The sequence below is a fragment of the Helobdella robusta genome, assembly GCF_000326865.2.
Source record: "Helobdella robusta unplaced genomic scaffold HELROscaffold_31, whole genome shotgun sequence".
Taxonomy (NCBI): Eukaryota; Metazoa; Annelida; class Clitellata; order Rhynchobdellida; family Glossiphoniidae; genus Helobdella; species Helobdella robusta.
Window position 1 is genome coordinate 1,171,038 of NW_008704544.1, and position 27,424 is coordinate 1,198,461.

The following is a 27,424-nucleotide window of genomic DNA, read 5'->3' on the forward strand; positions in this document are numbered from 1 at the left end:
ACCATGGAGTGTGTTCTCCTCGCGCGCTTTGGCCGATAAATACAACAACTGAGTTTCATTTATGCGGATTGATTTTTGCATTTCAACTTTTGATGATGATGTTGAGGCTGGTGATGATGTTGATGTTGATGATGATGTTGAAGCTGAGGATGATGTTGAAGCCGATGATGATGTTGAAGCTGATGATGATGTTGAAGCCGATGATGATGTTGAAGCTGATGATGATGTTGATGGCGATGTTGTTGTTGTTGATGATGTTGATGACGTTTGTTTGTTGAAGGGGATGGTTTTAATAAAGATAGTGCTATTGTTGCAGATGTTGATGTTGTTGTTTGTGGCGACGATGTGATGATGACGACGATGATGAGAACGAAGATGATGAGAATGATGGTGATGATGATGATGACGATGATAATGATGACGATGATGATGGTGGTAATGGTAATGATGATGCAGATGCTTATCTCCAATGACGTTGACGACTCGGGCTAATGATTGATGCTTGCTGCTACTTAGAATGAGACGATGATGATGTTGTTATTGTTGATGTTGTTGTTAATGTTGTTGATGATGTTGATGTTGATGTTGTTGTTGTTGATGTTGTTGACGAAGATGTTGTTGATGACGATGTTGTTGTTGAGGATGTTATTGATTCTGTTGTTGTTGATGATGTTGTAGTTGTTGATGATGTTGTTGTTGTTGATGATGTTGTTGTTGTTGATGGCGATGACAATGATGATGATATAGATTTTTGTGTTGTTTTTTCTGATGTCGTTGTTAATGTTTCCGGTGCAACTGTAGATGTAACAGTAGTAGCAGTATTTGTTGTTTTAGTTGTTGTTGTAACAGTAGTAGTTGTAGTAGTAATTTTGTTGTTGATTTTGTTGATATTGTACGCAGATGTTTATATTTTTATTTTTTCAAAACATTCAAATATCAAGAAGAAATTTGTACTGCGACTTGCGTCAACAACAACAACAATAACAACAAAAGTAATAATAACAATGACAGCAACAGCAACAAAATTAATAACAACAACCACAGCAACAAAAGTAACAACAACAACAACAAAATCTAGCACTGAAATAACACGAATCACGTCATTTGATAATCAATTGCATTGTCGGTTCGTCAGTATTTTTGGTTCTCTTTTTATTTGATGTTGTTGTTGTTGTTGTTGTCTTTGTTATAGTTGCTGCTGCTGTTGCTGTCTTTGGTGTTTTTTTTTTTACTGGAAACAGATTTTTATTATCGTTCATTTGTTTGTCTGATTATTTACGATTTAAAATCAATGATATATTGACTGGTCCTGTGCTTCTAAATGAATGAATGAACGGATGGATGGATGGATGGATAGATGGATGGATGGATGGATGGATGGATGGATGGATGGACGGATGGATGGATGGATGGTTGTACAAATGAATGACACACTGAATAAATAGGATAATGAATGACTGAATGAATGAATGAAAAAATGGATGGATTGTAGAAAAAACTAAATGAATGAATGAATGAACGAATGAATTGACGGTCTGACGAGCGAATAATATAAAATAACCAACTGTCTTATCCTTCAATACATTCACTTCGAAAAATTTCAACCCCAAATCGAAGAAAAAATTACACGACAACCATATTTTTGAGACGAGATCATTCGAACGATAACGAAACGAAACTAGCCACATATTACTGACGTAGTTATGACGTCAACAAAAAATTTCTCCGGCTTTTTTCAAACACAGGTCACGAAAATTGACTTTTGAAAAGAGTATTTTATAAATAAAAATAATTTTTCGTCATCATTAGCAAGCAGGCATAGGAAAAGAAGAACAAGTTTGTCATTTAACCCGTACTAACATTTTTGGAGCGTCTTTATAGATCATAACGTGTTCATACTTATAAAATTATTAATAAACATCTTAAGTATCTACGAAGTTATATTTATATTTAAATATTTTTTCATTAATTATAACCTAATATAGTTTATATTTTATTTAAGAGTAATATTTTATACATTGGTTCGTTTTCAAAGTTCCTGTAAAGTTCCGGTTTATTAGAAATACTACCATATAGTAATAAATTCACTAAATTCAATTCAATAACTTTATTAAATTCAATTCTTCAACAGGGTATGTTATTGTAAGGTATCATATAACAGTCAGCATACTGTATAAAGTCTAATTAATGGTTAATATTATTTTTATAATTAATTAATTAATTATTTTATTCATATATTTTATCGTTTTTATTCATTCATTCATTCAACTAAACCAAAACTAAGTGAAATAAAGATGAATGGATGGATGAACGGATGACTGACTGACTGACGGAATGGAATGAAATGAATGAATGAATAAATGAATGAATAAATGAATGAATAAATGAATGAATAAATGAATGAATGCTTGCTAGTATAACGGTCTAAAACTACAATCTTCAGGTCTATAATGTATGTGTATGTAATATTCATGCATATATATATAAATTATATATATATATATATATATATATATATATATATATATATATATATATATATATATGTGTGTGTATGTGTGTGTGTGTGTGTAATATTTATATATAATGTATATCATACATATATGGTATTATAAAATGTGTTTAGACTATGCATAAATAAATAAATAAATATATATATATATATATATAAAATATATATGAAAATTATTGGATCTATGTATATTTGCTAAATATTTTTAGTATTTTTATCAAAATTTTTATTTTGCCATTTTTATTATTAATATTATTCTAATTGACAATATTGTAGTTGTTGATTTTATTATTACTATTATTGTTGTTATTATTATTATTATTTATCGCACATTTGCATGTATATCCCTACGAAAGTGTATTTATCGTCGGCTCGAGCCGGCATATCTAACTAGGGAACAATTTCATTTTTAAGAAGGGGTGGACAACATTTAAAAAAATGGACTCGTCCAGAATGTGGTTATTCTCAGTTATTCTTCTATGCATGTACACATACACACACACACACACACACACACGCACGCACACACACACACACGCACACATCACATATACACGTATATACATTTTTAGTTCTCATTCTTATTTTTAAACTTTCATTCCTGCCACAAAGGATTTACACCACACGACGTACAAACACCACACACCACACGACGTGCACACGCCACATGGAGAGGAAAAGTCTTTCGGTTTCAGACTGAATTCAAACCAGGCTATCGCGTAACAGCGCTTAAAACAGCACTCCTACCGTCTGAGCTAGCTCACTGTATGTGTGTGTGTGTATGTATGTGTATCTGTGTGTTAATACGCTTGTTTAAGTATGTGTGTACGTACATGCGCATATATTTGCCGGCGTGGATTAGTATGTATTTCATCCAGTTGTTTAACATTGCACGAAAATTGATTTTTTTTCTGTTTTTGTGTTCTGGCTATTCTGAATAATAAAGAAATTTATTCGAAGTTTTTTTTATGTATTTTTATATTTTATTGAGATTATTTTTTAAAATAAAAGCGAAATAATAATAAATTTTTGTTTGTTTGATTCAATAAAATTTTACTCGCTTCCCCTCTTGTTTTGTTGCATCGAATGATGACATTATTTGTGATGCTCATGCCATTTCTCTTTGGTTCAGTTGTTTTATTTCACTTCTCGATTTTAATTTTTGTGAAGGATTATGTGTGTGTATGTTTGCATTTTTATATGAGTGTGTATTATTCGTGTGTGTGTTTGTGTGAATATGTGATATTTGATTGAAAGGTTCTCATTTTCATACAAATTTGTATGCATGACTGCATATAAGAACTCGTGTTTTTAAGATTTATCTACGTATATATTTTTTATATCTCTGTACATTTGTGGTTGTGCTTGGAGATGTGCGTGCGTGTGTAAGCATGTGTGAGTGTGTGTGTTTGTATATAGACATGTATGTATGTTTGGAAGTATGTATATATACGTGTGTGTATGTATATATGCTATCTTTTGTTTAACATACCTTTGGAGAAAATATTATTCAGCCTTAAGGTTTTAAAATTTTCATCTATTTTTTAATTTTTGTCTCTAAAGGGTTTTCAAACTTATAAAACAAATAGTCAGTCTTCATTAAAATAAAAATTACACCACAAACAGAACAAGTAGTGAAGAAAGACAGATAAAGAAAAAAAATGTTTCGCTTTATTTTAAAGATATTGAATAATGAAGTCGGAAGGTGATTGATTAATGTGAATTTTAGTAACGATTTGTCTAATGTGTGTATGCTTACGTGTGTGTGTGTTTGTGTGAGCATGTGTGTGTGTGTGTGTAGTAGTAGTAGTAGTAGTAAAAGTAGTAGTAGTGGTAGTAGTAGTAGTAGTAGTAGTAGTAGTAGTAGTAGTAGTAGTAGAAGCCACATTTAATGTTACAATTGAGCGATGGATGGAATGCATTTAAAGGGAAAACAATTTTTCTACATTAATACCGATGACGATGGCGAAGAAGATGGTGATGGTGGTGGTGCTGATGACGATTAGAATAATAATAATAATAATTATAATGATGATAATAATAATAATGATGGTGGTTGTCACCGGCCACATCATCATCGTCGTCTTCATCATCATCATCATCATTAATGCAATAAAGCGACTGAAAAATTTATATTAATGGTAAAACAGACGGGTGACAATGGAAATTTAAAATATTAAATTTCTTCTGCAAGAACTGTGACGACGACTACGACGATGTAAACAATGACGATGATGATAATAGTGCTAATGATGATATTGATAATAAAGAAGAAGATGATATTAACAATATCAAGAAAGACTTATAAGACAGAGGGCAGTTGGATTGTTCTTCTCTAACGTAGTAGACCCCGTTATGACGTCATCGTCATTACGTCACCAATATATCTATCTATCAGATCTCTATGTTCAAACGCAATCAACATGTACCTCAATAACGAAGTTAGTTGTTGTTGTCGCGTTGTTGTTAATGTAATGGCTTGTTGTTTTAGTCAAGGTTTTGTTGTTGTCATATTTCATCCGGAGGTTTCACATGACATTTGTTTTTATGTCATTTTACATATGAAGCAGTATGTATGTATGTGTGTGTATGTATGCATGTATGTATGTATGTATGTGTGTGTATGTATGTATGTATGTATGTATGTATGTATGTATGTATGTATGTATGTATGTATGTATGTGTGTGTATGTATGCATGTATGTATGTATGTATGTATGTATTAAAAATACTGCAACTACCACTACAAATACTACTACTACAAACGTTATAAATACTACCACTTCTACTGCCTCCGCAGTAACAACAACAACAGCATCTATAAAAACAGCATCATCAACAACAACAACAAATACAATTACGATTGTATTGTAGTGAGTGCATACGGAATGAAATCACATATAAATAGTGGATGAGTTGAGCAGAGCTATCGCACTAACAAAACAAGACTTCAAATATAAGAAAAAGCTGACAGTGTTTTGTCCATTTTTTTTCTGCCTGATGTTTGGTTGCTTCAGTCGAAAAAATCATTTTGTTGTTGTTGTTACTGGGATTTCGTTGCTCGTGCAAAGACGTTTTTGTTCTGCTGACAATATTCAATAATAATGTAGATGCGGTGTTGTTGGAAAACTAAAAATGTTTTATTATCATGGAATTACAAACACATTTTGTGAAATTATCATTGATAGCACGCTACACAAATTTGAGCAACGTTGTCATATATATATATATATATATGTTATATATATATATATGTTATATATATATGTTATATAAATAAATATATATATATATAGTAAACAGTTCCTAGTACAACAATTGTACTATTTTGTCTACAACAATGTACTCTATAGTGGTACATCTTTTTACATTTTCGCAGTACAAAACTATTGAAAACCATTTCGTAGAAGTACGCAGCAAAACCGGAAAGAACGACGACGTGTGGCTAATTTTTCCAGTAGAATTTCCATCATCAGCTTTCTGACGGAAATTTGCATCGGGGTCCATGCATTTTTCATAAATCTCAATTCCCTCTCCACCGCTGGATAGATGGACGCTGGCGTGTAAAAGGGCACCCCCCACCTTAAAACAAATTTCACACCCCCATCATGCAATTTAATGACTTTTCGCCTTTTATCATTTCAACAGTGCAGAGCACACAAAACAAAAACAAACACCGGCTCGCCGACATTTTTCCAAACTTTAAAATGTTGATTTTTTTCAGACGTTTTTTCAAACAAACTCGCGGAGCATAAATTCTTTTTCAAAACAATTTTTCAAATTTGTCCATTTTTCGGCAGCATACATATTTTAATGCATGCGCTATAAAATTTTCAAAAGTTTCTTTGAATTTATTTTTTAATAGTTTTTTTCCACAGAAAAGTAATTTATTAACTTTTTTCATATTTTCATTTTAAAAAGGCAGAAATTTTCTACAGTGCTTTGAGGCGCAAATGCAACTTCTCACTGACTGTTTCAAATCATCATTACCATCCTTATCACCGTCAATATCATTATTGTTGACGTCATTGCCGCCATCATCATTGTTATTACGCATAGCGGCGCAACCAACTGTACACTCATTGTTATAGGTATCATTATTAACATTATGATTACAATTATTATTATTATTATTATTAGCATCGTTGTCGTCGTCGTCATCATCTTCATCACAGCAGCAAACGCGAGACAAACTGACGTCATCGTCGTTAATTTTCAACGCAGCAGCAGTTTTCACACTTGTGTCATCATCACCTGTTCCTCCGCGCATGAAACCGCACTTAATGTTCCCACTTTCGTCACCTAAATTAGGGGAAAATAAAACATAAAAAAATTTCCTCTAACCGTTAGCATAACTTTTGATGAAATAAATAGTTAAAAATAAACTAACATATTTCTTGAGGAGATCCCGAATAATCGTACGCAAGCTCCTCCCCTCCATGAATATTCATTAGGGCAAAGAGACCCATGCGCGGTAGCATGGTATCTATCCTTACCGGCACCATGAAGAGATTCGGTTGGCAGGAATGGTTGATCAGTCTACTAACGTTGCCCCTCTGAGTTGCGTCTATTGTTGTTCTCAATGTTTTTGGTGAGTTTGCTGAAGGTGTAGATTGAGTGTCACCCAATTGATTAGAAATAACTAGTTTTGATTCCATTGATGGAGTTGGATGAGTGGCTGAGGGGTTTGTGTGATTTTGAAAATGTTCTGTCACAGAAAGGACGTAATTTTTTTCTAAAAAACTTCGGTTAGTTGGAGTTGAAAAGTTTGAACCGTCATCGTCACACCAGCACATTTGAACATCACCTGTGTACTCGCATACAAATGAATTTTTCGTGATGAATTCGCCTGCTTTCACACCCAGGCCCTTTGCAGTTTTTGTATCAAAGACGATCAAACGTTTGGTCACACCTCTCTGAATGACCCTGTTCGAACAAGTCCTTTCATCGCACGCACAGTTCGCATTGCACTCACGCAGAAATCGAAGTTGCGAGCTAAATGGGTCGACGTCATTCAGCAGTCCGTTCATGGAATAGAGAATATTTTCAGGCTTCATAATGCAAGAGCAGTTTGTTGCATTTGTGGAGCAATCTTCAGAACATGAACAGCCAGCGAACTGTTCTGTTATTTCTTCTCCGTCGTCTGAGGTGACATTTTCATTTATGTACTGTTCAAAAATCAAATAATAAATTAATATAAAAGAGAGTATGAACTATGTAAGTCAATAGACGTAAGTTTAAAACGACAGTTGAAGGAAGTTAAAACAATATAACCTCAAATTTTAACGAATTGTGATCGATTGGTACATCTTCGATGAACGCCGGCGTCGGTTCTAAACCGTTGCCGATTAGCTTATTTGCCATATTTGGAATCAATATTAAATGGAAGAGCGGAAACAATGTATGTAAACAAAGTTTAGTATCCTTTTATCGCTCGGTACCAAAATTTAAAATCGTCAACTATGAAATGGAAAATTTGTACGAAATTTTGCAAGTTGATCCAAAGGCAAGTCAGCAAGAAATTAAACGTTCCTTCCAAAAGTTGGCTTTAAAATTTCATCCGGACAAACTACCGACACGCGGAGATACCAACATGGCGGAAACTCGTGATCGCGACGGTTGCCAACTGTTTCAAAGGATATCTACGGCTTGGAGTGTTTTAGGAGATCCCGATCAAAGAAAACAATACGACGCTCTTTGGCACCATCGGTGCGTACTTTTCGAATCATGCGGACCCATCCACGATAGAGTGCCGTTTAATGGTTTCAAGAAATGTACCGAAACGAACGAATACTTGTATGAATGTCGGTGTAGCGATTATCTCGTCTTAACAGAACAAGATGTTTGCTTGAAATTGGACGTTGTTAATTGCAGCACTTGCTCACTAAACGTCATAGTTGATTACAATTGATTTGAACTTTTAGTAGTTTAATTATTTTATTAAAAAAGTTGCTAACAAACACAAGCTTTTTGTTTCATTCATTCATTTATTTTTATCATTTAAATTGTTGTATTATGTATATATTTCATTTTTTGCATCATAAACATGAAAATAAAATAAACTATACCAAAAAGCATAAAATAAACTATCAATGTGACATTAAAATGTCCATTCAACAAATTATGATTAATACTCGATGTAAAGTCGATCAGTTGTGATGATGACGACAGAAGAATGCATTCATGTTCAACTGATATACAACTTTTTAACTCTCTGCCTGTCGAACTTGTAACACGAATGACTAAAAAAAAGTAGAAAACAAAATTTTAAAGAAATTACTAAAAAATAATTCATAATTAAATTAAAATATCTATGCTTATATTAATTTGCCACATAAAAAACACAAACTTTTAGATAATTTTGGAATATTTTATCGTTTGATTGTGCTAAATTCTGACAGAATTCCTGAAAATTCGAAAAACTTACATTAAACTAAGAACATAACACTGATAATTATTATTATAATAACATCAATATAAATGTAGTACCTGTATGACTTGATTGTTGAAGTTGAGTGAAGGCAGGTAGGTGAATGTAACATAGTTAATAAGCTCTGGTCCCTTTTTAGTATAATTGATTATTGATTAATTCAATTAATTTATTTGGAAAATAGTTATTTATTTTTGTAACGTAAGAGCTAACAGTTTACTGAAACATCACTTTATTTAGTTATATTGTGGCCATTGTGAAAAACTGTGTGCATGTGTGTTTGTTTATGTGTGTGCGTGTGAGTGAGTGAGCGTATATTTGTTAGTATGTACGTGTGTGGTGTATGGTGTGTGTAAACCAAAGCTAACTAACAATCGTTCTATGCGCTTTTCCAAGACAACCAGCTATCTCATTCAAGACCTTGATAAAATAAAATTTGAAAGAACATTCTATAACTTGTAATGCGATAGATTATTTCTCATCGTAATTAAATTTGATGTTAAATAGTTTATTTTCATGTAAAATACTACTTAAATACTAAAACATTGTTACCAATATCGTCTGTGCATCTACAACATCAAACTCATTCGACAAAGGCACTTGGAAGCAGCACGGTACAATCTCCTTATATACGAACTCTCTCAGGTTCGGTACAATATTTGTTCCACCTTGTAGGTATGAAGAATTACTTCACTTTTAAACTAAGCTAAAAAAAAACATTACTTTACCACAGAAAACAAAGTAACGGATGACAGTACAAAAAATTTTAAATAAGGACGAACCAAGATGAGTTAGAGAGTCTGTAGTTGGCTAAACTTTTGAACAACACAGAAACAACAAATTATCGCACGACAAAACTTCAAAACAGCACACAACAACATGATATAAAATTAAAAACAAACAGGCAAAAATATTCCCACCCCATACTTCAATCATTCTTTTAAGGATTGCCAAACATTAAAAACAAACTGGTAGAAATATTCCCACCCCATATTTCAATCATTCTTTTAAGGATTGCAAAACACGTTTTTTGGGCGGTGGGATCCGAGCAGTTAGCGGCCCCTTGGATTATCGTCGTCAAGATTATGTTCAGGTCGTTCGGTTCTGTTAAGGGCGAGTAATTATTTTCAAAGATTATAAAATGAACAAAAACTAGGAATAAATTTAGTGAAAGCATCTCGAAAAAAGGATCAAAACAAGCATGATAACATCAAATGAAAACTCGAAAAAAAAATAATTTTTATATACTAATTATTTCAATAGTAACATTTTTAAAATAAATATCAATATACGACTGACCTTGGTTACTCAATATCTCAGCAGTATCATTGTTAATGATGACGTTGATGTATCCATAGTATCCTCTCTGCAGCATCTTCTTCTCCATCTGGATAACCTGGTCCTCTTCATCAACGGCCGCGGATGTCAGGGACTTTTGGATCAACGAGATGATTGGGATGAAGACCTTCTGCATGTATGGTACTATGGTTTTCTGTAGATGAACATTAAAGAATTATACTAACCATTAATCTAATAATATAATAATAATTGGCCAGTGAAAGATGCAGTCTTCGTCCTCTGAAATGAGTTCATTTGTGGAAAGAACAAAAAATATTTGATCTAGGTGCATTAGTGGAAAATTTGTCATGAAGGAGAAAAGCTAGTAAAAACCACCTTGAACTTTTGAATGAGTTGGTTGAGAAACGGGATGAATTCATGAAGTTGTTTGATAGAAGCATTCAACATCAATCCCTCAACTGATGTTGGGATGAATTGAAGGATGTCAGTGTCCATGCATATGACCATTCGATGAAGAAACTGTCTGAAACCCTATGTATGTGTAAGCGTATGTACGTGTGTGTGTGTGTGTGTGTGTGTGTGTGTGTCTGTGTGTGTGTCTGTGTGTGTAAGTGTATATACATGTGTGTGTTTGCATGTGTAAGTGTATGTACATGTAGGTGTACGTATACGAGCAAGCGTGTATATATTGGAAAATAGAAATTTCCACTTCGAACGTTCCAATGTTACCTGATGTAGAAGGTGTGTCTGTATTGGGACCTGCAAAACTTTGATGAAAACTTGCATGGCGCCCGTGTATGTTGATATGCAACCATTCCCGTGAACAGTCTGCTGACCGGAAAATCCTTTACTAGTCCGACTGGTGTTGTTTAAAAGTTAATTTAGACAAACAACTGCAAGAATGGAGAATGTAAAGTGGATGTAGGTATACGAAGGAACCTGATAAATGACATGGCTCTGTTGAGTAGTTGAGCGTAGAAAACCTGCAGACTTTCATCTCTCTCAGAGGTCATTTGCGCTAACAACTCTTCGAACTGCAACAAGATGGGGACCACCAATCTGTTCAACAACTCTCGCTTCCTCTGGTTCATAACGGTAATATAAATATTTATACAGGAGTAAACAATACAGGAGTAAACAATAGTTTGAGAGCCTAAACTTTAATAATAACTGCATATTTAATTAATTTTTTAGTAAATAAATGTAAGCAAGTTGGAGATGAGAGATAGAAAAATAACCTCAGGTGCGAAGCTGCTCTGAACAATGAGAACACTCGCAGTCTCAAACATGAATTGTTGGTCATCAGTTGACAGTTGCAAGTTGGAATTATCCACAGCAGCGGCGTTGGAGGTACCAACACCACCGCCATTGTTCATTTTCACAGCAGCACTGTTACACATGTTGTTCGCGTCAAAGTTATGCTTCATCATACCGCCGTGGTGAAACGTTGAAGTCGATGAAGTCGGATGAGGATGGTGGTTATGAGATGAGTTATGATGATGATGTGATGTCTTGTGTTGTGATGATGATGATGAGAGATGAGGAGGAGGAAGAGGAGGAAGGGAGGTGTTTAGCACGAGAAGGCTTTCCAGTCTGGTGAGAATCATTTCCAGGCTGTCTTGAAGATGAGCTCTGTGTAAGAGTAGATCAATTAAAAAAATTACCAACTCGACAATCCGATGAACAAATATCCACTCATCATAACTAATCATATTTCACCATAGACCAATCAACATTTTAACCACAGCTATCAACATTTCAACCGCAGCTATCAACCTAACGTAACTACGAACCAACACAGTTCAACACGCAACAGATAAATAACATCACCAACAGTCTATGTGCATCTAACATACTTGTTAATTGATTTGACAAATCTTGAAAACAGGTAGGCAGTTCTACTTCTAATGTGACAGTGGGCACTCCATATGCCTCTTTCATCCAAGAAAGCTTCCTAAAATTTTACCTTCTAAATTTAAAAACTAAACTCTCCTAAAATTTAGAAACAAACAACCAAACACTAACCAAAACCCTATGTATGTATTGGGGAAATGCCGAGAAGAACCTATCATATCGAGCTATAGTTTCAAAGAACTGTGATTGGACAGCCGGATGTGGGTAGTGACTGACTTGAGATATTATTAACTGGACGGGAAAACCCCACAAAATTTCATATTTAACATCAGAAAAGTTTTTGAAAATATTATTACAAACTATTATAAATACAAAAGCAACTGACCGTTTTGATCATCTCATACAAAATATTTATTCTTTGCTCCGGTACTTTGCTCGTTCTGCCGCCTGTGTTTGATGTCTATGCAGTAATTATAAATATGATTATTTAAATCAATGGGGCACTGAGAATAATAATGATAATGTTATTGCTGATCAATCGGTTATAGTAAAAAAGCACAAAAGAAAATATGTCAAAATACAGAAAAACAAACAAAAAAATGGAAAAAAACGAACAGGCATAACTTCAACAAGAAGGAATAGGGAATAAATGGCGACTTCAACATCCTCAAATGAGGTTGTCTGCTGCAAACTGCTCATCACAACGTTGAAGTTGCTGGCTACATATTTCAGTAGCACATCACAATCCTTTGGGGGAAAACTTTCGTAAATTACTGAACTATTACATAGTAAGTAGTTAAATATAGTTAACTGATAATTGAAAAAGATAACTAGTAGTTCATTTCAATTTTGAGTTTGAATATAAAATTTAACTGAAATAACTTTGTGTGTCTATGAACCTTGGAAGAAATTAAAGAATTTTTATAATAAAATAAAGGTAATAACGCAAACCAAGGAACTCAAATTGACAAAAACAATCTTCAGCTCTTTCCGATATTCCTGAAAATCACATTCCTCTTCACCCTGCCAGTGTGAAGATGGTAGAGAAGATAAATTTATAAAAAAAAAATTGATAAAATTATCAAATATGGTAAAAACAACATTTATAATATAATAATAGAAGCAATAAAAAACATAATTAATAATAGAAAAAAATTGTAAGAATGAGTAACCTCGTGATTGAAGTTGTATCCCTTCATGTACCTCATCTTCTTCAACAAGACACAAAGGACTTGCTCCACGAATGAACTCACCTCAGAGGACGAAGGCAGCATCTTTAACAAGCCGATGTAGTCTGTTAAGAAGTTGATGGTCGTTCTAGAAACGTCGTCGTCATCGTTGCCAAACAGTTTTAAGAGTAGGCCAAGTTTTGGCTGCAAGGCATCCAGTGCAATCTTTGCATTTTCAAGGTCTTTGTTTTTCACAAATCTGAATTTATGTTAAATTAACAGTGAATGTACCACAACTGCAGACAACTACAAACAACTTTTAAAAAAATTTGATCAGCAATTTTATTGTAAACTTTAATGCCACTAAATGTAATGTAAATCAAATAACCATCAAAATACACCCAACTTTAAACTAACTTCTGCCAGCACAAGACAAGCTGCTGTCCAAAATTTGCCATGAGATGTGCAAACTTTTCAAGATATTCATCATCATCATCCTCTTCTTCTTCGTCATCGCCATCATCGTCTTCACTTTTAACCAGTGCCTTCTTTGTGTTTTCGTTTTTCTGAACACAGAAATAATTTCAATCACAATAAATAGCGGCAAGAAATAATAATAGTAATGAATAATGCAAAAATCAAAAAATAATCAAAGATACTAACATCAAGAAGATCAACAACGTCTCGAATAACTCCAGACGTTTCCAGGATGACCACCATCGACTCAACCAACTTCAATTTCATGACGGAATCCATTCCTTTGGAGATGACCTCACTGAGGCAGCTACAGGCAGCTCCCCGAACAATAGGAGGTACAACCAACTGACTGGACCCAACGACTTTGTTGCAGCCCATCAGTCGAAGGATGATTTCAATGAATCGGTCGTTGGCAATTAGGTTGATGTCTATCCAGGATACAAAGGACCCGATTGTTTGGAGACAGGAAGCCAGGATGGTGCTGGATATCGACGGAGACGTTGATAGCAGGCTCTCATACAAAACCTTTTAAAAAAATTTCATAAATTTTTTACAAATCTCTATCTAATAATATTATTACATAATCAATCAGTGAAATTTTTATGAAAGAAATATTATTATTATAAAAACGAACTCGAGTAGATAAATATTTTTAATGACAATCCCAGTTAACATGATAAAAATAGGATAAAAATTTAAAGTTTTAGAACATCTAATTTAAAATAATATAAATGGGGAAAAAAAAGAAATAGCAACTAGAAATAATCAAGAAGGAAAAATTGAATAGAGGTGTACTGACGAGTATGTCAAACCAAGATGAGACCAGATCTGTGACACACTGTTCTCTCATACAGTCTTTAAAGAGGCCATTCCTTCTCAACTCCTGTTCATTCAAGAGTCATTTGGTTGAAAATTGAAATCTCAATGAAAAAAATGAAATACAACAACAAATCAAAAACAAAACAAATCAAAAACGAATCAAAAACAGTAAAAATATTAGAAAAAGAGAACTTGCAACGGACCATATCTGTGTGTGGAATATCTCGATCGACCACTTCCTCGTGCAGCATCAATAAAATCCTCAAATACATATTCACGACCTGATGACTAATCCTAGAGATGTTGTTCAAGTTCAAGGCCGCTAGAAGATCGTGAAAAAATGTCGGCCATACTGCCGGGTAGTCCACTAAACTGGTCAGTAGGAAGAGTTGAGAGAATTTGTTGTTGATAAAGTAACGATTTTCAGGGTTGGGCTCCTATAAATATTTTACAATTATTTTGGATAACTTTTAAAAGAATTTCTTAATAGATTAATTTGCAAATAGAATTTTCAACCAAACTAAACCTCTTTTTATGAAAAAAACATTCAATTATTTTGAAAAACTAAAAAAATTTACACTTATTGTATAAACTTTACTGTAACATTGATATATAAAAATAACAAAAAATTAATCAAAAGATCAATTATTTAATTAATTAATTAAACAAAAAAGATACATACTAGATTGAATAGCCATCTTAGGAGGAATGATTTGATGCATTCATGCTCCTCAAAAGGCGCTAAAAAGTACCTAAGACCAAAAAAACATTTTTCACCAATTAAGTTGAATAAAACTTTTAAAATAGTTAGAAACATTATATCCATAAATAAAATATAACCATTATGAATATGTACCAACATAATCACATAAATAAGTTTAAGTTTTATAACAATTAGATAAAAATTTACATTATATAATAATGTATAGTATATGTATTAAAATAAAATAAACAGTAACAGTAATTATTAAAATAATAATTAACAAATAATATCTACCTTGTTTTCAGATAATGCTCTACAACTTGAAGCATAAGGAAATAGACTCTATTATTGCTAAAGTAGTAGTAATGTTAACAATTCAATTTAACTTATTAAATTATAAATAATAATTAATTAATATAGCAACCTGGTTTAATATTTCTAATAATATTACAAAAAATGAATTATGAATTAATAATAAATATATAATATAAATATAATATAATTATGATAGATACCTTGTAAATGAGCCATCTGCCAAAGCATTGATACACACGTACCAACCATCATTTGTTTGTTTTAGGGCTTCAAAACACTGCAAATACTGTAGCAAGCAAATAAAAATTGCAATATAAGATATTATAATCATATAATTATATTATATTTATACCAAATATATGTCAGAGAGCAATATATAATAAATGTGCACACTTGAAATTTAAATAAATATACAGTATGTGGCTTAGGCGCAGTTTTTTTTTAGAATTATTCCATGTTTAATTGTGACAATATTATAATATTAAGACATATATAAGTTCATAATAATATATAATATAATTATTATTAAAATATAAGTAATTATTCAAGAAAATCTAACAATAGAAAAGAAATTATAAAGAAATCAAAATATAAAACTTACTTCATTGTTGTCATTTTCACCTAGCAAGCTAAGCTGCCTCAATATTTCGCCAGCGGCCATTTCAGATAAAATTTTTTTGAATAATTATTAACTAACTTATTAAAATAAAGCTTAACAAAATAAAACAAGTGTTAAAAAATCTAAATAAAATTTGATATGCTAGCAGTAACAAGGTAAGTTGAGTTTTTTTTAAAAACAAAAGTAATTAAATTAAATAACAGGCCAGGCCAATTCAATTAGTATGTAATCTTCCAGTTAATCTATTAATTAATTGATGTGTGATGTTGTTGAAATTGTGATGTGTGATTAGAATACTCATTTATTATTACAGTATGCTGTTTGCTGTTTATGTATATATATGTATGTATATGTATGCTGTTTTGTTTATAATTGTCTACTAATTTACTGAATTTAGACTTTAGTAAGTAATTAAGTTAGAGTAGGCGGAGCGTGTCTAATCTCTCAGTCACAGATCAGACAGAACAGAATCCACTTCATCACAAGCCCGTCAGCACATGTAAAATTCACATCAACGAAAAACGTAAAATGTACAAAATTTTAGAAGTTAAATAATCAAAACAAATAAACTAATTAAGAAACCGTGTAACTAAAAACAGTAATTGGCAATTTTTTGCATTTTAAACAAAGTGCATACGTAACGATAATACAGTGATGAAAATGTTGTATGATAGCAAAGGCAAAATAAATATTTTATGCAATACTACAGTACATTTAAAAAGTTTTAATTAATTGTTTAATTTTTAAATTTAATACATTGTTTATTAATTAATAAATTATGTTTTAAAAAATAAATTTTTTTATAATTTTTTAAGCAGTTGCTTTCGGTGTTTATGGTGTTATTTTAAAATGGCCGCACATTTCGTTCGTTCTTGTTAAGATTTTGTTGTGTTTACCTTGCTCATTCATTATATCTACTTATTTAAATTTTAAATTTAGAAAATGGCATCAAATAACAGTTTGCCGCCGAAAGAAAATGCTCTTTTCAAACGAATTTTGGTTAGTTATTTGCGATTAGACTGACATGTGATCGCATGTCTTTTTTCATTTTTTCCTAATCATGATAAAAATAAAAATCATTTTGTCGTATTAAACTGTTTTTATTAATTTCAGAAATGTTACGAGCAAAAACAGTACAAAAATGGCTTGAAATTTGCCAAACAGATCTTGTCAAATCCAAAGTTTTCAGAGCATGGAGGTGGGCTCTTTTAATTTAAAATCTAATTTTGATCTAGAAATAAGTTCATTCTCACTCATTCATCCATTCACTAATTTTGGCGACGAATTTTAAATCATTTCATTTTTGCGGCCGTGGTTTTACTTATGATCTTATTTTTTCATCAAGAAACTCTGGCAATGAAAGGATTAACATTAAGTTGCCTTGGTAAGAAGGATGAAGCTTATGAATTTGTAAGAAGAGGTCTCAGAAACAGTCTTAAGTCTCATGTCTGTATCTTTTTTATTTCTGCTTGAAGGATCATTCTGTCAATCAGAATGGTTGGTCAGGATAAATGTGGCTATAGACTAGTTCAAACTTTGACAGGATCTTACATTTTAGTTTCAATCAAGATTTTTCTTAACCATTAGCAACCCAAAACACAGGTTGGCATGCTTATGGCTTGCTGCAAAGAGCTGATAGAAAATATGATGAGGCAATTAAATGTTATAGAAATGCTCTGAAATGGGATAAAGTAATTTATTTTGATTTAGTAATCCATGCTGTTTAAAAGTTTAATCACCTTTATGATTTACACTTTCACATTTTTTTAAAATTAATCATCACCTAGGACAACCTCCAAATATTAAGAGATTTGTCCTTACTCCAGATACAAATGAGAGATTTAGAGGGATACAAAGAAACAAGGTCCATTTCTTTTAAATCGACACTTAATAATAATAATAATTCAGATTCACAATTGATAATTTAAAAAAATGTTATTTAAAAATCCAACATTGAAATTTTTTTTCCAGGTACCAGTTATTAGTGTTGAGACCGGGTCAGAAAGTTTCGTGGATTGGGTATGCAATGGCCTTCCATCTCCTCAAAGATTACGACATGGCTCTTGAAATTCTTGAAGAGTTCAGGAAAACTCAAAATGTTAGTAGTAGATATGTGGACAGTTTAAATTAAATTGTAAGAATTTAACATTACTTGTATTTAAATGGCTGTTGATTTGTTTTTCAATTACACTGCCAGGCAAAACCATTCGATTATGAGCATAGCGAGATGCTGTTGTATCAAAATTCTGTGATGATCGAGGCAGGACAGTACAAACAAGCCCTTCAACATATATCTCAATATGCTTCACAAACTGTCGACAAACTCTGGGTCCAGGAAACTAAAGGTATTCTATTATTGCTTGCTTATTTCTGTTTATACAATTTATGCAAAGTATTTTAAAATATTTGCCCAGGTTTAATTTTACTATTTTTTTTGAGAAGCAGTATTAGTAAATGTACTTTTTCATTGAATTTGTTTTTGAAATATTCTCCAGCTGATCTCTTCTTGAAACTGGGAAATTATACAGAATCTGAACTGCTCTACAAGGATCTGTTGGAGAGAAATCCAGAAAATGTCGCCTACTACAAAGGATTGGAAGGGTCCAGACAGCCTGGTAGGAAGTAGATTTTTGAATTAGTGAATTAGAATTAGCTATTTAATGAAGGTTTTTCCATAATTTTTACAGCAACATTGGATGAACGTGTTCAGATATACAGGTCATCAGTTGAAAGGTTCCCAAAGGCACTTACCCCTAAGAAGATGTTGCTGGAACTTCTGCAAGGTGTCACATGTGCATTGGCAGATATTTTTATATTGAAATTAATTTTGGTTTTTCAAGAACTATTATATTAGTTCATTTACTCAAGCTTATTAATAAATTTCACAACCAGTTTTATGTATCATTCAATTGTATTATTCAATGCTTATCAACTTAATCAATTAAGGTTTTGCCAATTAATGATGATGAATTTATTAATATATGTAAGTGAAAAAATAATAATTTATAAGAAAATAAAAATGAATTAATTGACTGAAACAATAGGAGAGGATTTCAAATCAGAGGTAGACAAATTCCTAACAACCTGCCTAAGGAAAGGTGTCCCTCCACTCTTCAAGAATATGAGATTTATCTACACTAATCATGAGAAAGTTGGTTGAAATAGTCTGTCTAAATTGCTTATTATGTTATTCACTCTTTTGACACTCCTCAGAGGATTGTACTGTGCTTAAATGCTTTGTTGAACAAATAACTTTTGGTATTGGTTATTATTTTGTGTTGTTTTCTATAGTTTTTGTATGTAAGTTGATATTTATTTGTTGTTTGCTTAGGTGAAATGTATAGAATCCTTGATGGTTGGTTATGTCTGTTCGTTAAAAGAACACAAACTCTTCCATCCAGATGATCAAGAAGGTTAGTGGTCGGTTAGATAGTGTGTTTGTCTGATTAGTTTGTTGGCTGGTTGGTTGGTTGAACAGTTAATGGGTTAATTGATTAATTAATTGGTGGGTTGATGAGTTTGCTCCTATAATAACCTTAAGTAAACGTCAGTAATAATATTTTTGTAACAAAATCCAAATAACCCCCATTAGATATGGAATGTCCTACATCATTACTCTGGTGTTTTTACTATCTTGGTCAACACTATGACCATCTTAACCAACATGAGCTAGCGCTAAAATACATTGACGAGGCCCTCGAACATACAATGACCCTCATTGAGTTGTACCTTGTCAAAGCTAAGATATACAAAGTTTGTTCCATGCTGTTTATTTATTGTATGTAATTCTGTTTCATATTTATTCATTGTTGGAAGTTTGTTTTATTTCATTTGAGGTTATCAGTTTTTTTTTCACCAAAGTTTATTATATGTAAAATTACTTGGCATTATTCACTACATAAATTTTGCTGAATGATTGAAAATGGTATTATTTTTACAAATAAATTGAATAATCAATCAATTAATTATAATTTGAACAGCATGCTGGCGACATAATGAATGCAGTGAAGTGCTTGGATGAGGCACAGAGTCTGGACACAGCAGACAGGTACGTGAACTCAAAGTGCACCAAGTACATGTTGAGGGCAGGCCTCCTCAAGGAAGCTCAGGATATGTGCTCAAAGTTCACCAGGGAAGGCATCAGTGCCATGGAGAACCTGCACGAGATGCAGTGCATGTGGTTTGAGATTGAATGCGCTCTTTACTACAAGCACAAGTGTCAGTTTGGTGAAGCGCTGAAAAAGTGTCATGAGATTGACAGGGTTGGTTGGTTTGTTTGATAACTGTTCATTTGTTGGTTTTTTTTTAATTAACTCATTGTTTCATAGCTGTTAGATCTGGGTGTATGGATATTTGTTTTTCACAATAGAAACAAATAATAATTTCAATTGATTATCATACATGCAGCATTTTTCAGAAATAATTGAAGACCAGTTTGATTTCCACACTTACTGCATGCGCAAGATGACTTTGAGATCTTATGTTCAACTGCTACGCCTCGAAGATCAACTCAGATCACACAAGTTCTATTTCAAGGCAGCCTATATTGCTATTGAGGTTCCTTGTTCTTTCATCATTTTGTTTGTGCTTTAAAAACAGTTTAGTATAAAAACAGTTCAAGACATTGAAGTATTGCTCTTAACATCTTTCATGCATTTTCTTTATTTACCTACAGATCTACCTCCATCTGCATGATCATCCCCTTTCTGATGTGGATGCAAATGAGACAAACCACGTTGATAATTTGACGCCTGCTGAAAGAAAGAAGCTAAAAAACAAGCAGAGGAAGAAGGAGATGCAGGCAGCTAAGAAGGAGAAGCAGGAACAGCAACAGAAACAGCAGCAACTGCAGCAGCAACAAAATGCCAAGCTGAAAAATGATGAAATCGATGGACCCAAGGAAGAAGAATTGAAACCTGACAAACTTGCCAGAGTACAAATTAAATTTGTATTCGTTATTTACTAATTTTTATGCTATCAAATTATGAGTTTTTCTGTTTCAAAAATATTTTCCAGTTTTGCATTAATGGGCAGTTTTGTTTAGAGAAATTTTTCAAGTTATAATTCTAATTGATAATTGTTTTTGAAGCCAGAGAATGCTCTTGAGGAAGCCACAAAGTTTTTGAAGCCTCTGCAGATTTTCACACCAAACAACATACAGACACAGATATTGGCCTTCAGAGTTTATCAGAAAAAAGGTTTGGCATTTTTAGAAATTAGACCAATGTTCTGAATATTTTATTTATTATTTCAACTTTGAAGTATTTGTGTTAAAATTTAACTCTGCAGGTAAGTATTTGCTGATGTTGCAGGCAGTGAAAAGAGGATGGAAGATAAATAGAAACAATCCTCAAATACATGAATGTGTTATACAATTTCTTCACGCTGGTTAGATCTGTTTCTTGGTTGACAAAAATTCTTAGTACCATCACATTTTGTTAAAATTACTTCATTAAACTTTCCATACTCGTCAGTGTCCCAGGAAGCAAGCAGTCTACCGGAGCAGGTCAGACAGGTATTAAAAGTAGAAAGCGAAAAAACATTTGGAAAGTTATCAGCCAATGAGCTGAATGAAAATTTCATCAGAGCTAACAGCAACTCATTGTCTCACTTATTAGCTGGTTTGTCTAGTGTTTCATACACTTTGTCATTTTATTCTATTTTTCTATTGCGGCATTCTTATTCTTGTTCATAATAATTATTACAAATTGATATTTTATTATTTTGTGTGTTTTTCACCATCGTTTCATCAGGTTCAAAGATGAGATGCTTCTTGAACCCCGATAAGAAAGAAGACAGTTTGAATCACCTGCTGTCAAATCATGTGCCTGGAAATGAGAAATGTACTGTAGAGGTATGATTCCAAAACATCATTCATGTTAAACTTTGTTTTAACGCTTTTTCGTCACCTTGTTATTCTATGCCTCCATCTCCCCAGACCACGTTTACGCGTTTTTACATTTTCACAGGAATGCCAAGCAGTGTTTGCAAGCTTGAGTCTTGGAGATTTTGGCAACTGTGAAAATGAGACCAAGCAATACATGGAGAAATGTCACAAAGTATACATCCACGCCAAGGCATTCTACAGTTGCAACAACAACCCAGCTGAGAGATCAGTGCTCACTGCTACAACTGATGTCGTTGAAAATGGCGTCCACACAGATGACAATGGTCATCATTAATTAATCATTCACCCGCTATATTTATTTATTAATTAACTAATTAATGTCATTGTCAGCAATTTATTCGCGCATCGTCGTTGGCGTGAACTACACTATTATTGATAATTGAAAACGTGTAAAGAGCATTTCATTGTTTAATTATCGTTGCTGCACAATTTTTGAATTATGATTATGTTACTAAGTGCATTTGTCTCTTCAAATTGAGAATTTATTCTCCCCACAAACACAAATTGTACCTAGGAAATTGAATTTGAATAATGAACCTCCATTCGCCAATAAAGTCCTTTGTCATGTTTTTAACTAACTCATTATTCTAAGTTATGATGTGTATATTGGTTTTTTTTACAAAAACATGAGACAAAAATGCATTAATGTACCTGATCGTGAATAGAATAATTCAAAAACTAAATGTTCAAGCAATTACTGTATCCACACAAATTCTAACTTCTCATCGGCCTTAAATATTGATAATCTATTCAACACTCTTATTTAGAATGCGACATACTTGATGCTGAATACACATGGCTTAAGTAAATCTTAAATAGTACTTAATACACCACCACAATTTTGTGCAGGGAACATGCAAGGTGTTCTAATCACTGATAGAAATTAATGTGATCTGAACTGGTTTATTAAAAATTACACAATGAATGACTCGAAATTTAATGTTCAGATGGTGAATGTGTGGAAAATAGTGGCTTGAAAATGAATGTTCAAGTAGTGGAGAATTTAAGAAGTGGAAAATTTTTATTTTGAGAGTATATCTGTTTTTACAAAACACTTAATTCTAACTTAAAAATAACTGCCCAACACAATTTTCAGCACAACATATTTTAGGAATGAAATCTAATCAAACTTAAATTATTTCTCTTAGTTAATCTGAAACTTCCAAATGTATCAACAACTTGACTGATTTACAGTTTAAAAGCAAATAAAAACAGAATTAAACGTAAAAAAATTTATATCATTTTTGTCTGTCAATGTACACAGATATAATAATCAAACGATAGCGTTAACTTTTCATGAAATATTTAAAGTGGCCTCCCGTCTGCTGTTGGAATACATCTATTGCATCACCATCTTCCATATCGAGCTGCAAAATATCAAATTTATTAGAAACATGTCAATAAGTGTGAATAAATATATATGCATATCACATATCCATGAATTTAAACATGTTTTCACATTAGAAACACATAAAAATGTACAAATTTGTTTACAATTAAGTATAAAATCTTACAATACTGTAGCAAAACCTAACTTCATCTTTAATTAACAATTAATAAATCTCAAAATGTGATGAAAACATGAAAAAATGTAATACATATGTTCACATCTTACAAAAATAATCACTTTGAAAATAAGATGCAACAATGATAAGAATGTATTATAAAATAATATGATTACAGAATGTTTTTGTTACCTGTGATGGGGTGTCGGTCTCATTGATTGGCTGTCCATCAAAACGGAACCTCATGGAACCCATTTTTACTCCCTAAAACATGAGCATATATTTGAGTGATATCTAATTAAAATAGACCAACTTTAATTATGAAATGTTGCCTAACCGTTCGTTCACAGTAAGCTGACATGAGTTTCCTAAGTGGTGTATTTTTCTTGATTTTGAAGTGAACTACACTACCATCTTGTCCTGTAACTTTCAAGTTGATGTGCTCATCGGACTGAAAAATTAAATAAAGTTAAACTTGAGAAATCACGTTATTGATAAACCAAAAATCGGCAAACAGTAAATGCCGCCATTTTTGTTTACAAATGTAATGACTATTACAGCAAATTACAGGTCGTCAAATTACAGCAAACGTTTACTAGTCGGTTTTTTAAATTTTTAACAAATCAACTTAAAAACGAACAAACCTTTTTTTCTTCAGCCATTTTCCAAGAAACAATATGATCTCCGAACACGAATTACAGAATTAAAATGCGGACAAAGAAGATATCGGTGTCGGCTTTCGTGGGCAGCAGTAAATGCTTTAGGAAGTGGATAATGTTGATGCGCTTCACTTAACGTAAATTTGAAAGTGTAAAATTAATGATCTTTTGCCTCCATAAGACAATTAACTCGGATAACAGTTGAAAAAACTTTATAAATGAGTATTGATTTTATTTATAAAAAATATTTATTTTTAAATCAAATATAATTAATTAATGATTCAAATTGATAACAATATATTAAATCTAAAGGAATTGAACTATAACACAAGAGTAATTAACAATAATCTATCAATAGCAATATAGCCATGGTCAATAAAAATGTTCCTTAGCGTCAGAAATGTATGACGTCGACGCTGTCCTTGTTTCCGTGTAAAGTTTGCAGGGGAAAGAATCCGAATAGAGCACATCCAGATTTAAAAATCCCCATTAAAACATTAAAATGTTTAATTGTCGTATGTGACGATGATGACGATGACAGTGGTGATAGTGAGGATGAAAATGATGAGACAATGGAAGGCATTTGATGAATCCATTTCATAATTTTTTTACTTTGTTATAAGACCGATATACAAATAATATAATAAATTATAATGACAGTCTTGGAATAGCCTTGTTGTTTGGCGAGTAACATTAAACCAAATCTTGAATCAACTAAACTAACAAAGGTATTAAGCGCTATATCGGAGAGGCAAACATATAGCAGGAAAAATAAAATAAAAGAATGAATAAATGAAATTAATGGATGAATGAATGGATGAATGAATGGATGAATGAATGGATGAATGAATGGATGAATGAATGGATGAATGAATGGATGAATGAACAAACACTCAAACAAATAAACTCATAAATGAATGGATGGATGGATGGATGAGCAAAAGATGATTGATTTTATAACAGCATGATTGGATTAATTTGACTGCATGGCATATCCTATACAGCATGACATATTTATAGATTTTTAATAATGGAAAATCAATCTAGTTGTAAGTTGATGGATGGATGGATAGATGGAAGGATGGAGAAACATAACTAGGTTTTGTCAATGAAACATTGAAAAACATTGAAAAATGAATAAAATATTTGAAATGTTGTAATAAAATTTTGTTATTTTATTTTATTTAAGAACAATTGATAAGACTCATAGACTGCTTTATAAATAATCCCTCATTCTATCCTTTCCAAGTCCATCTATCAATCCATCTAAATTTGAACGTGTGTGTGAGTGTGTTTGTTTATGTGTTTGTGTGCGTTAGTGTCAGCGTCTGTGTATGTGTTTGCGTGTGTTAGCATGTAACATTAAAATCAATTGGCAACCAATGTTCTTATTCCATTCTCATCTAGAAATGCAAAATCGTCTTAAAAGGTTATAAAAACCTCTATATTGATTTTACAACACTGAGCCATTGGATCGTGTTATTGTATGTATGTATGTATGTATGTATGTATGTATGTATGTATGTATGTATGTATGTATGTATGTATGTATGTATGTATGTATGTATGTATGTATGTATGTATGTATGTATGTATGTATGTTGATTAAAAACAAAGTAGCACAGTGGAGTTAATTATATGATATAAATACGCATTTCCTGGAATACAATTGATACAAGGATGCTGAAACAATTCATATGCACACGCTGGGCGTATGAATTGTGTACATACATACAAACATATATATATATATATATATATATATTATATATATATATATATACACATACATACTTGTATATTTTTTAATGATTATTTTATCATATTTTTCACTCATTCATTCATCCATTTATTGATTCACTTTCATTCTTTGAAACGGTTTTTTTCATTTCTTTTTCCTGTCCAGAAACCGTCAATTTTAACGATAATGTTCATTGCTGTATATGAAAATATTTTTTCCCATCTAGCCTGTAATTAAACGCTAGAGCATGAGCATAAAACTAAAGCATATACGTTCGTGCCAAAACATGAACAAGCAAGCATAGAACTAAACAAACAAACAAGCATAGGACTAAACAAACAAAGAACTAAACAAACAAACAAAGAACAAAACAAACAAACAGCAAACAAATATACAGGCAAATACTCTCAGACATAAGCAAAATATTTAATCATAAAAAATATTTTTTTAAAGTAAACAAACCCACATGAGAATAAACAAATATACTCACACATTAATGCAAATATAAACGTAAGCATACACCGCAGTGCACCTACACACACACACACACACACACACACACACACACACGCACACGCACACACACACACACACACATACACAACACACACTCACACATACATACATACACACACATACATACAGTGGCATAAAATAAAATAATATTGGCTACCATTAAAGAAAAACTCGCCCGGCTAGTTGAAAATATTCAACTGCCATGAAGAACTAACATATGGGGACCATCTTAATCTTTCACATATGTTTTTGTCTATGTATGTATTTGAGTGTGTGTATGTTTGTATGTTTGTGTGTGTGTGTTTGTATGTGTGTGTATAAATGAAATGATTAAATTTCACAACTATAAAAACTATTTTGCGGCTAATAAACAAGTTAAACATTTTGTTGTTGAACGTCGTAAATTTCAAATACACGTTAAGTAATGAGGCAAAAACTCATTCGAAAACCTTGTGTGCGTTCTCTCTCACTCTCTCTCTCTCTCTCTCTCTCTCTCTCTCTCTCTCTCTCTCTCTCTATGTGTGTGTGTCTGCTTCTCTTTCCTGTCACCTCCTTCTCTCTCTCCTTTTCTTCTTGGCTTTTTTCTCTCTTTCTTTCGATTTCATCCATTTATTTCATCTTTCTGTCCGTTCCTCTATTTGTCTCTTACTCTAACTGTTGTATAAATGTGTGTGTGTGCGTGTGGGCCTGCGTGTGTGTGCGCGTGTGTGTACAATTTACGTGGGATTGCAGCATAAAAATTTACAATGCAACGGGCAGTTTTTTTAAAGGAAATTCGTGATGTTATGTAACGTGAAAGCTACCGGACAAAATAAATGGATAGATGGATGGATGGACAAATGAATGAATGAATGAATGAATGAACGAGCGAACGAACGTATGAATGAACGAATAGATG

At 32.4% G+C, this 27,424-nt stretch overlaps 6 protein-coding genes across 6 annotated transcripts in view; 2 read left to right on the forward strand and 4 right to left on the reverse strand.

Annotated features, from left to right (window-relative positions):
• The window catches only part of HELRODRAFT_174900 (hypothetical protein), a gene marked incomplete at both ends in the record, with an annotated part of 5,263 nt that extends 3,575 nt beyond the window's left edge, over positions 1–1,688 (reverse strand). The window contains one exon of the mRNA XM_009022332.1: positions 1,566–1,688. Within this exon, the coding sequence (XP_009020580.1) occupies positions 1,566–1,688 (123 nt within the window). The remainder of the gene's footprint in view (positions 1–1,565) is intronic.
• Positions 1,689–6,377: 4,689 nt separating this feature from the next.
• Positions 6,378–7,826, reverse strand: HELRODRAFT_112743 (hypothetical protein). The gene is made up of 3 exons (XM_009022333.1): positions 7,257–7,826; positions 6,903–7,112; positions 6,378–6,814 (listed from the first exon to the last, which is right to left on the reverse strand). The coding sequence occupies exons 1-3, from the start codon at positions 7,567–7,569 to the stop codon at positions 6,426–6,428; spliced, it is 912 nt and encodes a 303-aa protein (XP_009020581.1). The 5' UTR covers positions 7,570–7,826; the 3' UTR covers positions 6,378–6,425.
• A 150-nt stretch (positions 7,827–7,976) lies between these two features.
• Positions 7,977–8,417, forward strand: HELRODRAFT_152153 (hypothetical protein; the record flags this gene model as incomplete). Its single annotated transcript, XM_009022334.1, has 1 exon — positions 7,977–8,417. A coding segment is annotated over one exon (441 nt), but the record flags the coding sequence as incomplete, so codon positions are not given.
• A 62-nt stretch (positions 8,418–8,479) lies between these two features.
• On the reverse strand, positions 8,480–16,239 carry HELRODRAFT_192301 (hypothetical protein; the record flags this gene model as incomplete). Its single annotated transcript, XM_009022335.1, has 22 exons — positions 8,480–8,754; positions 8,862–8,918; positions 9,002–9,073; positions 9,315–9,362; positions 9,495–9,610; positions 9,930–10,046; positions 10,242–10,434; positions 10,617–10,772; positions 10,971–11,100; positions 11,181–11,323; positions 11,480–11,873; positions 12,098–12,195; positions 12,267–12,386; positions 12,481–12,555; positions 12,711–12,842; positions 13,047–13,118; positions 13,268–13,523; positions 13,682–13,830; positions 13,928–14,266; positions 14,541–14,624; positions 14,764–14,997; positions 16,180–16,239. The coding sequence occupies 22 exons, from the start codon at positions 16,237–16,239 to the stop codon at positions 8,719–8,721; spliced, it is 3,081 nt and encodes a 1,026-aa protein (XP_009020583.1). The 3' UTR covers positions 8,480–8,718.
• A 900-nt stretch (positions 16,240–17,139) lies between these two features.
• On the forward strand, positions 17,140–22,681 carry HELRODRAFT_112750 (hypothetical protein; the record flags this gene model as incomplete). Its single annotated transcript, XM_009022336.1, has 20 exons — positions 17,140–17,196; positions 17,311–17,395; positions 17,543–17,647; positions 17,800–17,888; positions 17,985–18,061; positions 18,169–18,295; positions 18,395–18,542; positions 18,693–18,812; positions 18,885–18,980; positions 19,242–19,348; positions 19,529–19,610; positions 19,790–19,950; positions 20,178–20,459; positions 20,605–20,754; positions 20,873–21,130; positions 21,287–21,395; positions 21,487–21,585; positions 21,672–21,818; positions 21,951–22,051; positions 22,167–22,681. 20 exons carry the CDS (start codon positions 17,140–17,142, stop codon positions 22,377–22,379), a joined length of 2,613 nt encoding a protein of 870 aa, XP_009020584.1. The 3' UTR covers positions 22,380–22,681.
• Positions 22,682–23,391: 710 nt separating this feature from the next.
• Positions 23,392–24,272, reverse strand: HELRODRAFT_157245 (hypothetical protein; the record flags this gene model as incomplete). Its single annotated transcript, XM_009022337.1, has 4 exons — positions 23,392–23,472; positions 23,803–23,874; positions 23,948–24,061; positions 24,255–24,272. The coding sequence occupies 4 exons, from the start codon at positions 24,270–24,272 to the stop codon at positions 23,392–23,394; spliced, it is 285 nt and encodes a 94-aa protein (XP_009020585.1).
• Between the last annotated feature and the right edge of the window lie 3,152 nt (positions 24,273–27,424).